The following is a 15,730-nucleotide window of genomic DNA, read 5'->3' on the forward strand; positions in this document are numbered from 1 at the left end:
ACTTTTTTCATATATGATATGGTTTCACGCACACACAAAAAACAAAAACAAAAATTCAGATATGGTCTCAGAGCAAAAAACAAAGAATTGATCATGTTATATATAAGTTTTTTAGTCTTTTTAGTTCTACTGCTATATAATAAGCATGTTACAGAATCTTAAACATTCTACTGCAAATATTTCAAATCGATCTATTTTTCCATTACCACTGTATTCACAACAGATCAACACAGGACAGATAAAGGCATTTTGTAAGTGTTCTGCTGATGAGTGCACTGATGTGATGGGACATGAAGGGTTAATTCGGTGGGGAGGGGAGGTGACAGCAAACCAAAAGAAGAGGGGATATAAAAACACCAAAGGCTTCGTGGGCACGAGTCTGACTGTGTTTGTGTTGGACTAAAGACTCGAAACGACAGAAGGGAACACACACACACTAGTCTTGAGCTGTGGTGTCGTGTGTTATTTGACAGCGCGCTTTTACGCAGAAGGTGTGTGTGGATACTCTTGCGCAAGAGCGGCTCATACACCCTCCGGAGGACACAGCTCAGATGAGTTAGTCAGAGGAGGAACTTTGGATCTTGATCACACTGAAGATGGGCTTATAGTGAACTGCACTTCATCTCTGAGGACACTGGCGTTTGGAGAGGATGACAGCACGTTGCGCAACGCACCGGAGCGCAACAATGTACCCAAACCACAAGTTTTATATTAGACGTGAAGGACAGACCACGAGAATTTAAATTTGATACATTTGTTTGAGCTGGAGACTTTTTTTCTGTGTTTTATTATTATTATTTTCAAAGATAAGAATGCAGCAGGGTCTCAGACTTGTTCTTGTGCCAATGCTACCTGATTTACCTGCGCACAAGTAAAACTCCAGTTTTTCCTCAATGAAGAAGTAAAACGTCCTCTCTCCACATATAATATTTTCATTTGCATTTAATACTAATGTTAAAAGAAGAGTAAATACCTCAATGGAATGGTACACAGCTTTGGAGTTTGTGGGGCTTACTTCTCTGTTTCTTAAAAGTAATTCACGTTCTTTTTGGACATCAGGATTATAACATTAAGGCGAGGAACTATAGATCACTCATTGATCTGATCAGTTTTTCAAACGTGGAGTGGTTGGGATCATTTCTAGCTGGTTCCTCTTTTTCCCGTGAGTATTGCTGCTCTGGACCCCGAGGTGGCTCCGCAGTGGTGTGGCGGCTCCTCGTCCGCGGCGGATCCGGAGCTCGGAGTGTCTGCAGCGGCAGGAGGCGGCAGCGTAAGCCCGGCAGCGGTGGCAGCGCAGGGTCTTAAGAGCGCTCGAGTGAAAAGGATGGTGCGGCTGGCGGCGGAGCTGCTGTTGCTGTTGGGACTCCTTCTTCTGACGTTACACATCACGGTGTTGCGGAGCAGCCCGCTGCAGCACGGGAATGACACTGTGAGCTCGGAGCAGGACGCGCGGGTGGCGGAGGTTAGTTTATTCGAATTATGTAACGCGTGACATGCCCAGGTTACATTTCACTCTAAAATCAAAATCATTTTTTATTTTATTTTTTTATTATTTTTTATCATTCATAATTTATTTTTGCTCATTTATTTGGTTTTATTTTTCATTATTATATTCAATCATTATATATATATATATAATGATTGAATATATATATATATATATATATATATTTTTTTTTTTTTTTTTTTTTTTTTTTTTTGACATTTCCATAATGAGGATTTGTGGTGGAAATTTCATTAAAGTCACAATGCATAAAAATAAAATACATCAGTGAAAAGATAGATAGATAGATAGATAGATAGATAGATAGATAGATAGATAGATAGATAGATAGATAGATAGATAGATAGATAGATAGATAGATAGATAGATAGATATTTTCAGGCAGCTTTCACATAGCATATTCAAATTGAGCTGGGATGCAGCCAGGGTCAGAGATTTTCTCTTTCCCTCCAGTTAACAAGCTGCTGGCTATCATTTATCACCACTGGTCCATCACTGTCACCCAAGCATCCTGTTAATATGTTCTTGCTTCAAACTGTGCATTTGCCAAGATTACAAAAAAAGCATAGCACAATCAGACCAGGAAAGCCAAATATATTCAACACACTGGTGCACGGGGCCATTAAAAGAGAGCAGGGTGACTTTCAGGGCTGCGGAAAACATTCTCAGTTTAGACTGTCCTTCAGTTAGCCGAGATTAAACCTGGCTTTAATGAGTCTGTGCAGATTTCAGCTAAAAGTGTTCTGCCATCTGTTTACGGAGCAAGTGCAGCGCTCCCAGAGACAAGACCCTGGGGTCAAGAAGGGTTTGAGATCAACGGGGCTTTGTTGGGTGCATTAAAAACCCTGCGGCTAGCTTTTTGATGTATTTTTAGCATGACACCAAGATGCCTTTGTCAGCCTGCAAACGTTGGCATAACACCATGATGAATGTGTGTTTATCCACTATGGTGGCTCTCTTGTAGAGGAACGGCAGCAGTGTGATTCAGGTGAACAATGACGAAACAGAAGCTGAAAGCTAAAAGTTTGTATTTCAACAGTCTGTTCAGTCAGTGGCTAAAGGAAGTGAATGAATCCCGGGTGAGTCTTTACAGTTTAGCCCTGGAGGTCAAGTCTGTGGTTTTGTGCGGAGAGTCTTGGGACAGAACTCGCTTTTCTTGGAACACGTTTATGACATACATGGCTGTTGGAAATATGCCTGGAATGTACATAGAATGTGTCAAACTTAACCAGGTTTGAAGAGGGTTGGGGGCAGCAGTGAGGGATGGAGGCAGTAGAGTTTGGTGATGACAAAAACGCTTTAATGGCAGCTTCTGATCTCAAATGTACAGATACAGTACGAGAAACACATTCTAGTGGCCATAGCCTGAGAGGACAGCATCAATTATTTATCATTTCTTTATGATTTAATCTAGGATTCACAATGTTATAGTCAGAAATGTAAGAATTTGATAAAGAATGAAGAACATAATTACCAGAAATTAATTAAATGAATAAATATAATACTGTCCCAGTTATAAAACTATATACATTTTAAAATTAATACATTAATACCTAATATTTCTCACGACTCAGTGAGATCCAGTAAGACCAAGAGTGACCCATATGTAAACTTCCTTAAATCAAGTTCAATTATTTTTTTAAGCAAAATTGTGTAAATATTAGTTTTTTTAAAGAATGTATCTTAAATATAAATATATTTGCCTTATTTCCGTTGTTTATCACTTGTTTATGCTGAAGCAAGTACAAAAAAAAACTGCAAGTGCCACAAGACCAATTACCATCGAAAATATGAAAAGAATGCTTAATATCTTTGCTAACCACACAAATTTATCTTGTTGAATTAAAAAAAATATTTTTTGTAGTGTATTGCTAATGAGAGAAACATGACCCAATTAGTGGTCCTAATATTCACCGGTCAGTGCAGGTTTTAAAATGCACAATCCTTAAGATTTTACATTCTGGTCCCTGCCAAACTTGAATATTTGGTTACGTAACTGTCCAGACTTCAAGATGTAGTGTATTTTCCTCATGAAGTCGGAAAAGCAAATATTTTTCTACTTCATATAGGTGTCGCATTGAAAGCCTTTTGCACTTTGCGTTTAGCCTTCATTTCCTGTCCAGTCTCCTGGGAAGACCCCCTGAGAGGTTCCCAATTGAAATGGTGTCATGCTCCTTAAGCAAAGGGAATGAAGAGGAAGCGGGAGGTGGAAGTAGTCCGAAATGTAATGGGGGCGTCTGTGTGTCACCCTTGTGTCTGTTTTCATAGTCAGAGGCCCATACTGTTTGAAGAATGGTATGTCTTTGTAAGAACTGTAATAATGTTATGTCACGGTTACAGTTTTTCACAATATTTAAGGCCTCAATTATTAAGGTATTAAAACATTTCAAGCTAGTATATCCAGGATTTTGTATTGGAGTCTCTTAAATAGTCTATTTCTCTGCCAAAACATGTTGATATTACATCAGTAATGCTGACTTTGTCCTTCAAACCATATTGTGGTTTGAACACACGGCGCATATTGTTCATTATTTAGCACTCGTATACCAATGTTATTTTGGTATATGTATTAAAACTCATTTTAATGAATCGGTTAATTTGAGTGGGCCAGTTAAATGAACCAGTTTGGAAAAGCTGTTCGCTGATTATCATTATTGAAGTGTTAGTAGTCTGTAGTATAGCTAACTACTTTTTCAAAAGGGTGGCACTTGATTATTTAAAGTAGCTTGGAAAACAACTGTTTCAGAGTAGCTTCCCCAAAACGGTTGGACTTTTTTCCCCTTTTACCTGAAGCGAAATGCATTCTACACTACACTGCTCTCTGCACTTAGGCAGTCAAACAAAATGGCTTGAGTGAAAGAGAGGGAGGAGAGAAAGAGACAAAAGATTGATGGTGCCCTTTGATCTTATTGTCTAGCTCAGTATGCATGATTACAAGCTACTTATAGCTGTCCAATTGTGGAGTAATTGCCCCCTCTGTGTGTATGTGACAGCGAACACATGCCTTGGCAGTCTTACGGGAAAACAATTACAACCCTCTTTGACAGGGAAAAGCATATTTTTTTCTGTCAGCCAGCACAACAGTTTTGCAATGGGCTTCGTTCTATATCTATTTCAGCTGCTCAAGAGTAGAACAGTGCAGGACTGTAGCCAGAAACCCTCTCTTGATCCAAGGAAAGACAGGAGCCAGGCCATCCGCCTTTGACGTTTCCAACTCCTTAAAAATGACTAAAGTATATCTTTTTTACATTTCATAAAAACAAATGGCAGATGGCTGAAACATAACAGTTATTAGGTCAATATTATCTGTGCTTACTACAATACCGCTGCCTATTTTAAAGAAAAATTAACAGAAAAAATAAGATTCTGACATGATTTGCTTGTGTTGTTTTATACATGTATGCTGTTATTTTTAAGGAAAACAAAACAGATTTTTTTAAGAATCCTCACATGGGGTCAGTATGAATCCATATGAATTTTTTTTTTTTTTTTATTAACATTTTTATTCAGCAAGGACACATTCAAATGGTTAAAAGTGACAGTAAAGACATTTAACAAGTAACGTATGTTCTTTTGAACTTTCAGTTCATCAAATGTATCAGGGGTTTCACAAAAATATTAAGCAGCACAACTGTTTTCAACACTAATAATAATACTAAGAAATGTTTCTTGAGCAGCAAATCCAAATATTAGAATGAATTCTGAAGGATCGTGTGACACTGGAGACTGGAGTAATGATGCTGAAAATTCAGCTTTGCCATCACAGGAATACATTTTAAAATATAGTATTGTTTTTATAATACTAACTGTTCTTAATATATAATATACATATATTGTAGTAAAAATAGTCATATTTTGCTGTATATTTTATCAAATAAATGCAGCCTTGGTGAGCTTTTTTAAACTCACCAAGGTTGCATGTATTTGATAAAACGTATCATTAAAAATTCTTTCTAACCCCAAACTATATATTATTTTTGTGTTTGTGTGTTCCACAGAAAAAACAACCACCACAACAATACTGGGAACAGCATTAAAGACAGCAAATAATGATATAAATAATGATAATAATGAAATAATAGATTGTTTTTCCAGTCCCTTTAAGTGATCAGATTCGAATTTCTCTCCTCCCAATTATGTTCAGTAGGCTAATCTTTTTTATGATGCTTTTTGTGAACTGTCCCTCCTGTTGCTTTATGTGATGGGCTATTGTTATAGTACTCTCATAAGATTCACAGAAAGTCTCTAGTGTGTGTGTGTGTGTTTATATTATGGGGTGATAAGGAGCAATGTAGCACCTGTGGGTAATTAGGCCATTTGAGGTGAGATTGAGTGAATGGAGCAGTCAATGTCTCTAATCTCCGTCAGTGTAAACAAACAGTGCTGGGCTGAGCTGGATGAAACCAGTATTGTTTCCCTTGATCTCAGTCTTCAAGGTCTCTTTCGTGAACATATGGCTGGCTAAAAGGGTGTTAAAAGACGTCTAGGTTGCAATCGCACATTTCAGGTGGGAAGAAAAAGGTGCCCATGTTCAGGTTGCCATTTTTGGTCAAGTATTTCTGATCATTTCTGACATAAAGTCTTCAATTTGCCTGCTTATCAACTTCCTGCTGAACAGATTTGATGAACAAAGCATGCTGGAGAAACCATTGTGGCTGGTTTGTGACTAGTCCAAGGTGGTCTATCAGCACTAACCAGGTCAAAAACCAGCTGTTAGTCGATCTTACCAAACATCTAGAGCAGGGAATGATGAAAGACGACCAGCTTGAACTAGCTAGGGAACACTATTCCATTTATCAACCACTGTTAACACAGTCTTGTGGCAATTAGTAACTATTTTAAGTTTTGGCAAATTGGTGGCTTATTCATTTGATCTGCTTATGCCCCAGTGGTGGTTATGTTTAGTGGTGGGTTTAGGGCAGGACCACCATGCTTGCTTTAAATTATTTATTTATTTTTTAATTTTGGTACCATTCACATCATACAAATTCATATGGAATCGCCACTTCATAAATAGTTATGTTTTCCCATGAGATTGGGTTGCCACTGTGCACTCCTGCTGACGGTGACCTCTGATTGAGACGTGAATTGACCTCTGCCATTTTAACCAGTGAATAATGAATCTAATGATGTTGAGCACTTTTAACCACTCTCATCTGTATTTATACCAGGACGCTGCTTTTTTTCCTTGTTGGGAAGTTACACAATGTAAATATATTTCTACGCTGCGTCTAACATCAATTGTAGAACGTCTCCCGAGGTCAGGGCGAAAACAAGCAGATAATTGAGATGAATTTTTGAATGTGTGACAACAAAGAGTCAAGAATTATTTACAGAGGGATGATTCACTCCGAATGGCTTCCTTTAACATTTGTCTTTTTGCAAAACGATTCAAGTCCTTGAGTGTCTGTGGGCCAACTGGTGGGTAATAAAACATTGGGTCACAGCCACAGGTTTGTTCTGATAGTGGACAGCAGGAAAAACTACGCTAAATGCAAACAATAAAATGAAACTAACCATATATAGTTAGCATGATAAAATAGATAGACTCATTAAGTTTTAAAAGGGAGGTGAAAATGGTCAAATGTGGGTCCTGAAGAAAAAAACTCATTGAGAACTACTCATCACATATTTCAATGTTTCTCTTATCGTTTCATGCAGAATAATGTCAATGCAGATAGCAGCTCCTCCGTTCAGAAGGGGCCGGGTGACAGACAGTCCCGAGTGGCTCATATTCCAGCGTCTCAGCCTTGGGCTCAGAGTCATGGGACAGGGGGCAGCCTGCAGAGAGATGGCCCAGGAGCTTTTCTGCTGGACCTGCAGAACTTTCCTGATCTTTCCAAAGCTGATATAAATGGGCAGAACCCTAACATACAGGTAGGAAGTTGCTGAAATTCAATGCGTTTTCCTTAGATTTACCAAATCGCTTGCAATGTTGCAATGACACATTAGTGATATTAATGACTTAAATACAAATTAAGAAAATAAGATTCTCTTATTTTACACATTTTTGCATCTCAAATAAATGTAACATTTTAAGCAAGTTTATTTGTATTAGACAAAATAATGATTAATAAAATGTTGTTGTTTTTGCCGCGCACAAACACAAAGACTTTTAAAGGAGACATGGCTGACCAAGCACATAAAGTGAAATCTTGGCAAAGGGAAAGTGGCAGAAAGCCCTGATGCACATCAGCACTTCTTTTCAAAAATAGAGCCTTTTGGTCCACCCCCCCGCCACCCCACTTTCTCTCTCTCTCTTTCTTTCTCACACACGCACGCACACACAAACACACAACCTCTAACATTCACCTAGCCGATTCTCAGTAACCACATACACCTGCACAGCACCAGCCGCCAACTAATCCATCATGGTCTTGATCCACATCAGAAGGAAAAACATGTGAGTCTTGACCAAGAATGGCAGAAAGGATAAAGTGTATCGATGTCTTAAGATGGCAGTGAATGTGTGTGTGAGTGTGTGAGTCTCAAGGGGGGTGTGTGGGCATGGGTATCTTTGATCCAAAGCATCATCTGGCTTTCATGGTCTTAAGGAGGCTGAGAGGCCCTTTGAACTTGATGTTTAGGTGGAGAGAGCGAGAGAAATAGAGGCTAGAGAGGGGACGCCCACCCCCTGCCCCAATCTGGGAGGCACATGTGTTACTTGTGGGGTGTTTGGCTGGGATGGGGGGGGTTGGGGGGTGGCAGAATGGCAGCCTCTCAGAGCGAGTCATGGAGCATGACCATGACCTAAGTCAACGTCCATCTGGACCTCCACAACATCACACCACCCCTCACTGTTTGATGTTCCACAAAACCTCTCTCCCTACAACAAACACCCTTGATCTGTATGATTATTCTCAACATGTGCAAGTAAACATTAGATTCACAATAAAAGGGACCGATACAGACTGCAGTGTTTGATTTAGTTTTACAGCACAGCATGAAATTACTGTTTTGAAATGTTTCTTACAAAAGGAAACTGTTGGAGTTATGATGGTATCAGATGGTACTACCATAGTACTTTGATATGACAATATTTTTTTTAAAATCGTTTTAGGTTACCATAGAAGTGGTGGACAGCCTGGAAGGTTCTGAGCCAGAGAAGGGAATACGCAAAGAAAACAAGCCTGGCTGGGTGGCTCCTAACTGGAGGAACTGGTGGCAGCGTTCATCTTCCACGTCCTCAGCTTCCACCCCAAAAGGTCCCGGTGAACAGGATTACGAGAGCAACACGGAGGACAGCAACTTCCTCAAACCGCTGGGAGACTGGGAGCGAAGAGGGTCTGCCGGCACGGGAAGCAGAACACAGACAGAATACGGTACGTTACAGGCGAGTGTTATGAGTTATTGTCTTAATGAAAGGCTCTGCAAAGCTTAAATATGGCTCTGCCGTGAGGTGATGGAATCTGTAATTTGCACGTCAGATGATTTACGCTGTCACTATAACAAGGACAGCACTTCTTATGGAGTTTGTGATTGTAGATTGCTTCCTGTGACAGACGGATTCCTGCAACAGTCTGTCTCTGTGACAGAACACACTCCTGAACATCAAAGGAGGAAAGAGAATCTAGAGCATCTGTTCCTCCAGTGCAATAGCTCCCTTTCTGTCTTATTTTTTGGTGCTAAGTGGAGCTAAATGAGTGAATGTGTGTTACTGTCAGAGACTGCACTTCCTGTCAAATTCATTCTTACCCTGTCACCACAGATCAATGGGTTAGGGTAATATCAATCTGAAGCTAAAAATTCTCCATATAAATTTTCCTCATGACACACACGGCCTGTTGAGGCCGTGACTCATTCCTGAGGGTTTGCCATAACTACTGTTGATTGGCTTATTCGTTTCCATTAGCGGTGTGTGCAGGGAACTGTGGCTCATGTGGGTTTCAGACATGTTGTTGCCTGTGAGTTGGCCCGCAATCAACTGTGACCATGCGGTTTGACGGCGCTGAGAGTAATGTTGTCTTTTTAAGACCAAAGCTCTTTGTTTTTCTCTCATCAGGGGGAGTGGATATAGATTGTGGTTGCTTGGTTGGTTTGTGCATGTGTGTGTGACTGTATATATACACACTACCAGAAAAGTTAGAATTATGTAATGACCAAAAAAATGTTAAACAAATCAAAACGTTCTTATAATTTAGCTTTTTCAAAGGAGCCACCCTTGGCTTGGCTGTTTTTCTTTTAGTTTAGAGTATAAACTTTGATCATTATTAAATGGTTTTGCATATAAATACAACGCATTTCTATACAAAACTAACATTATTATTACTATTGTTATTATTATTAATTAAATAAAGATCCATGTTTATTTATGCTCTAAAATAGCTTTACATAAATTGTGTCTACAAATTAATTTCTTTACAAACTCTAATAATAATAAACTTAAACATAAATAGATTATTATTAAAATTCCAACTTTGTTTTGCCCTCCTTTTGGCATACGTTAAGGCAGAAACCAGGTTGTGCAACGCTATCTCACAAGCAATTTGTACGAGTGAGTACGAGCTGGCTAATTCATACGAATTCATATGACTTGTCTTAACCCCAGTGATGGGTAGGTTTAGGGATGGGGTCAGGGGTAGGTCATTTGTACGAATTCATAAGAATTGGGCAACTCGTAAAATATGTACGATTTAGCAAAAATTGGACGAATTCGTACGAGTGAGGCCGTATGAATTCGTACGAATTAGCCACATCGTAAAATACACACGAATTGCCGTGAGATCGGGTTGGGTTGTGTTGTTGCAAAGTGCCGGACGAGCAGAAAATGCCAATGTAACGGACACATGTTTTGATACCGGTGGAGACGACAGCACAGAATAAAGCTACGCACACCAGGCTCCTATGTATCTGCCGCTGCCTTGGAAGATGTAGTAGTCCAGCATAGCAGCTACACAGTCACTGTAATGTTGTAAATATGACAACATCTGAATTGCCATTAAAAACCAATGCAGATATTCCGGAAAAAGAAAGAGCACCACTGGACACACACATCAGAGATGAACAGTTGTGATACACAATGTGGACAGTCATTAGATCCACAAATCCACAAATAATCAGATTTGTACTGACAGTGTGCACATAGCCATAGTGTCTGACAGACGAACTGTAAACGCCCATTGTGAGGATATAAAAACTGTATTAAAGGCAATAAAATTGCAATGTCAGAAAAAGACATTAAAAATACTCCACCTCGATACTTGAGTAACTGTTTTGGTCGGCCCTCATCACTGAATCAGAAATTTAAGAGTAGTTCTTGTACATTGTTTTAAAAGGAGTTGGAAGTTGGCATAGGTATGCAGACTTGGCTCATTCATTCACCCACTCCCATGTGTATCAGCCAATTAGAGAGGTATGCTAATGGTATAGGCCAGTAGACCGACTTTAAGCGCCTCAGGTATTTGAAACATAAGGTCTGAATCAGATCTACTCAGTGGGACAGGAGTACAGCACAACCTGTGCTTGAAGTCATGTCATAACACTCAAGTGCCAGTGAATTTGTGAAATTTGACTGTTTTCTTGCCTCTATTATAGACTACATAGATGGGGAAGGTGACTGGAGCGGTTGGTCACCATGCAGTGTGTCTTGTGGAAATGGCAACCAGAAGCGAACCAGGTCGTGTGGCTATGCCTGCACAGCCACAGAGTCACGGACATGTGACATGCCCAGCTGCCCCGGTAAGACAGCCCTACCTTGGACTATCCTTTATTTAAGAAAACTCCTGTACCAAGATTACAAAGTGGCATATGCAGCCAAAGGACAATCTTAAACATTAATGGCACTTTCTTATGTACAGGGATTGAAGATGCTTTCAAGACAGCAGCGACAGAAGTCAGTCTGCTTGCTGGCACTGAAGAGTTTAATGCAACAGAGCTCTTCGGAGTTGGTGAGTTATTTTGTAATTTAACATCACCTGGGTAACTGATCGCTAATTAAAACCAATACCCCAAGTGAGCAAAACAAGCTCCTAGCTCTATAATTTAACCTTTTTTTTTTTTACTTTTACTTTTTATTCAAACAGAGATATGGCATTTATACATCACCTACTAGCTTACTGTCCTAAATGTAGGAAAATGTGGAAGCTTGTTTCCGCCACAGAATAAAACATTTTAAAAGATAGTTGCGACTTTTTATCTCAGAATTGCAAGTTATAAAGTCAGAATTGTATGATATAAAGTTGCAATTGCATGTTATAAAGTCAGAATTGTGAGATGTAAACTCGCAATTACGTGTTATAAAGCAATTAAACTCGCAATAAACTCGCAATTCTGAGAAAAAAAGTCAGAATTGCAAGTTTATTTCTCGCAATTGCGAGTTTTTATCTCACAATTCTGACTTTATAACACACAAAATTGCCACTTTATATCACGCAATTCTGAATTATTAAAATAAAGTCAGAATTGTGAGATATAAACAATTGTTATTCTTTATTCTGTGGTGGAAACAAGATTCCATAGGAAAACCTACAGTTAGACTAGAAATAATATTTCTTGAATTAGTAAATGTTGCTTATACACAACATCCCCACTACTGAATCCACAGCATGACTAGTGTGTTTAATCTGATTCCTGAAAGAATTAGTCTTATGAGTTTGTTCTTTTTTGTTAATCAAAACTATACAGTGCAACTAGTGTGATTTGTTCAGAGTAGTTCATGATATTAGTAGTTGCACACTATGGTTTTGATTAACTAAAAATAACCAACTTTTAAGATTGATTGATTCATGAATCGGACCAGTCTTGTGAATTTTTGTCTTTTTAGTTAATCAAAACTATACAGGGCAACTGTAGGAGTAAGTTGAAACCCCAATACTTACATTTTAAAGTGTAATCCGTCAATTTCTCTAAAAAGAGTCACCGGCACGCAATGAATTCTGGGGTTGGGTAGGCTGTGAAAGATCCATCTGTTTTGTCCTTCATTGCCCGGGAAACGAAGGCCACATTTGAAAGAGCCTTCGAATTGGGACAGCCTTTATCGTGCCGCTGTGATGCAATCGGCCTTCGAAAGATGCGTCCATCATTCTTAGCCATCAATAGTAGATATTAGAGATAAGAAAAGTGTTAGTCGCCCATTTGAACATTACTTTAACTGTGTGATCCTGATTGTGATGTTGGCCCTCAGATACAGACAGTTGCGAGCGTTGGATGAACTGCAAGAGTGAGTTCCTCAAGAAATACATGAGCAAAGTGGCCAACGACCTTCCCAGCTGCCCCTGCTTTTACCCAACTGAAGTGGCCTACAGCACCGCGGACGTCCACGATGCCGCAACGAGGCGCAACTTCCGCTGGAAGGATGCCAGCGGCCCGAAGGAGAAGCTGGAGATCTACAAACCCACTGCTCGCTATTGCATCCGCTCCATGCTCACGCTGGAATCCACCACGCTGGCGGCCCAACACTGCTGCTACGACGACAGCATGAAGCTCATCACCCGGGGCAAAGGGGCAGGTGCGCCCAACCTCATCAGCACGGAGTTCTCCGCTGACCTGCATTACAAAGTGGACATCCTACCATGGATCATCTGCAAGGGCGACTGGAGCCGCTATAACCAGGCTCGTCCTCCCAATAACGGACAGAAATGTGCAGAGAACCCCCAGGATGAGGACTACTACAAACAGTTTGAGGAGGCCAGGGAGTTTTGAGCCGAGAAGCTGCTATGCTCCTTCTAAAACAGAAGCAGAACTCGTGTTGTGTGTTTGAACAGGACTTGCTATGAGAAACAGACAGCACCGTCTACAACAAGCACAGAAGATCTTTATATGTTTTCCCTCAGAACCTCTTTTCATAGCGTTTTCATGGGAAGAATAATACCAAGTAACTCATCATGGTTCTCTCCAGATTGTTTATCTATATTACTTGGGGTTTCTCAACATATTTGCCATTCTGTCTGAATTTTTATTAGGAGTAAAAGGGAAAAACTAAAGGGAAGTCATATCAGGAATCACCCCACCAATGATCGGTTATGCATGCTTATTTTATGCCCTACATGCAGTTGGAAAGCCTCTCCTCAGGATTCTTGGACAGATTCAAGGATATCGGATACAATATTCAGGTTTCTGTGTAAACAAGCATATATGTGTCTAGCTGGATGAACAGAATTCCTATATTATGTCCTGTTGCATCACTTTTCCTTTGTTTGCTAAAAACAAAACAGTCAAAAACCTGCATAATCCTTGCAAAGTATTTATTGAGTCATAGTTATGTGTCAATGGTAGGGGTTTGTGCATATAGATGTATGGATACATTTTGAGTGCTAAATAAATAGGCCATGTCACATTAAACATCAGCACCACCAAATGACTCTCAATGTGTTAAATTTGCAGGAGATGATTCCATATAGGAACTGCCGAGGTCGAGGGGTCTTCCAACTTCTCTTAGAGTCAAATGAGATCCGTCCTCGGGTATTAAACACTTTAAGCCATTCCACAAGACTCCTATTAGCTCCATCCTGAAACAGGCCTAAGCTCCGCTTTTGATGTCTGATGCAAAATACTCTTCCCCCTTTAAAAGGGGCTCAAAGTCTTTTTTGCAAGCTTGCTCATATTCTCGAATTCCTCAGTAATTTATCTGACTATGATCATGCAATCACATGAATAGAAGGCCGCATTCTTCGGGCCAACGCCGAAACCTCAGAGCATCCTTTCAGTTTGTTTTTCACTAGACCAATCCCAGGCCAACATTTGACCTCTGCAGTGACATAATGCCAAACAAACAGATACTTTGCTTTAATTAAAATGGTTTCTTGTAACTTGTAACTGTCTATATGAGTTTCTATGAACAGGATTCAAGATTTTCCTTGGCCAATTTATATTTGCTAGAAACATTTATATTTTTTCATGAAATGTTACTTTTTTTTTTTCTTTTTTTTTACATCAAAAAAATAAAAATGCAATATATATTTTTTAAAACACAGCTCAATAGGTTGGGGTCGATAAGATTTCATGCTTTTGAAAGAAGTCTCTTATGCTATGGCTGCTTTTATTTGATCAAAAATACAGTAAAAACAGTAATTTTGGGTAACACTTTACAATAAGGTTCATTAGTTAACATTAATGAATGTATTAACTAACATGAACTAACATTTATTTTTTAATAAATACTTTGTTAATGTTAGTTAATAAAAATACAGCTGTTCATTGTTTGTTCATGTTAGTTCACGTAGCTAATGTTAACAAATACAACCTTTGATTTTGATAATGCATTAGTAAATGTTGAAATTAATATTAACTAAGATTAACTAATGCTGTAGAAGTATTGTTCATCCTTAGTTCATGTTAACTAAGGTAGTTAACTAATGAACCTTATTGTAAAGTGTTACCGTAATAGTGTTATATATATGTGTGTAATATACATACAGTAATAGTTTTAAATACATTGTTGGAAACATGTTGGAAATCATATGGATATAATGAAACTGAATTCATAAACACACTTGGAAATGATGCAGAATGTGTCACTACCACTTCCCTGCATTTGGTGCCTAGCAGGTGTTGTTGAATGTTGATGCATTGATGCAGTGAGTCAAATGATTGGATGTAACAGCCCTAACAGGTTAAACTTCATGACAGCAGCCCACATAGCAGGTGACATTGAGCACAACCACGTCCTGAGCTCCACAAGACGAGATCAGCAGGATGCAGATCAAGAACGTCTGCTGTTAGTATCAAGTGAATTCTCCTGGTCTTCTCCCATCTCACCTTCAGAAAAGCACTTCAGAGTGAAGGCTAAGCTTACAGCATGGAGCTGGGTAAGCAGCAGTGATCTTTATTGAATCAGACCGTCTGCTTCAGAGGCCCCTCGACATCAAAGCAAACAGCCTGCTTTATTTTAAAACATCAGGCCTGTGTTAGAGCGGTGGCAGATCCTGCCCCATACCAACTCTATCTCTCACACACAATCCACATGTCCTCTGAGAACTTACACCATTTCCATTTACAGCTCCACTGTGCTTCTGACTTACAAACAGCTGTGGATAGTGACAGACTTCTGCATTCACGGAAGGTGTTTACTGGATGCGGTCAATATTATAGCTTCAATATAGCCATCTCCTTAATACAAAGCTTACAAATAATAGGCATAATTTTAAACACTTAATAACCAAAGACAAGATAATGCACCAGTCATTACTGCAGTGTATTGGTCTTTAGTCCCAAACAGTGATGGTTAGATCACTTTACAATTGCAAAGAAAAACAAAATGCTTAAAATTCAGGCCTTATTTACACCGTG

General features: G+C 39.3%; 1 protein-coding gene across 1 annotated transcript; it reads left to right on the top strand.

Annotated features, from left to right (window-relative positions):
- The first annotated feature begins 332 nt into the window (after window positions 1-332).
- ism1 (isthmin 1) lies at window positions 333-14,364 on the top strand. The gene is made up of 6 exons (XM_079856230.1): window positions 333-1,462; window positions 7,166-7,381; window positions 8,565-8,826; window positions 11,039-11,182; window positions 11,302-11,391; window positions 12,627-14,364. The coding sequence occupies exons 1-6, from the start codon at window positions 1,325-1,327 to the stop codon at window positions 13,142-13,144; spliced, it is 1,368 nt and encodes a 455-aa protein (XP_079712356.1). The 5' UTR covers window positions 333-1,324; the 3' UTR covers window positions 13,145-14,364.
- The last annotated feature ends 1,366 nt before the right edge of the window (window positions 14,365-15,730 follow it).

This window comes from Squalius cephalus (assembly GCF_949319135.1).
Source record: "Squalius cephalus genome assembly, chromosome: 21".
Classification (NCBI taxonomy): domain Eukaryota; kingdom Metazoa; phylum Chordata; class Actinopteri; order Cypriniformes; family Leuciscidae; genus Squalius; species Squalius cephalus.

What these genes read in the sequence shown, in the direction of transcription:
- ism1 (XM_079856230.1), top strand. Translation starts at nt 1,325, where the DNA reads ATGGTGCGGCTGGCGGCGGAGCTGCTGTTGCTGTTGGGACTCCTTCTT. An exon ending in CAGAACACAGACAGAATACG is followed by an intron (nt 8,827 to 11,038) that starts GTACGTTACAGG and finishes CCTCTATTATAG; the next exon opens with ACTACATAGATGGGGAAGGT. An exon ending in AACAGAGCTCTTCGGAGTTG is followed by an intron (nt 11,392 to 12,626) that starts GTGAGTTATTTT and finishes GTTGGCCCTCAG; the next exon opens with ATACAGACAGTTGCGAGCGT.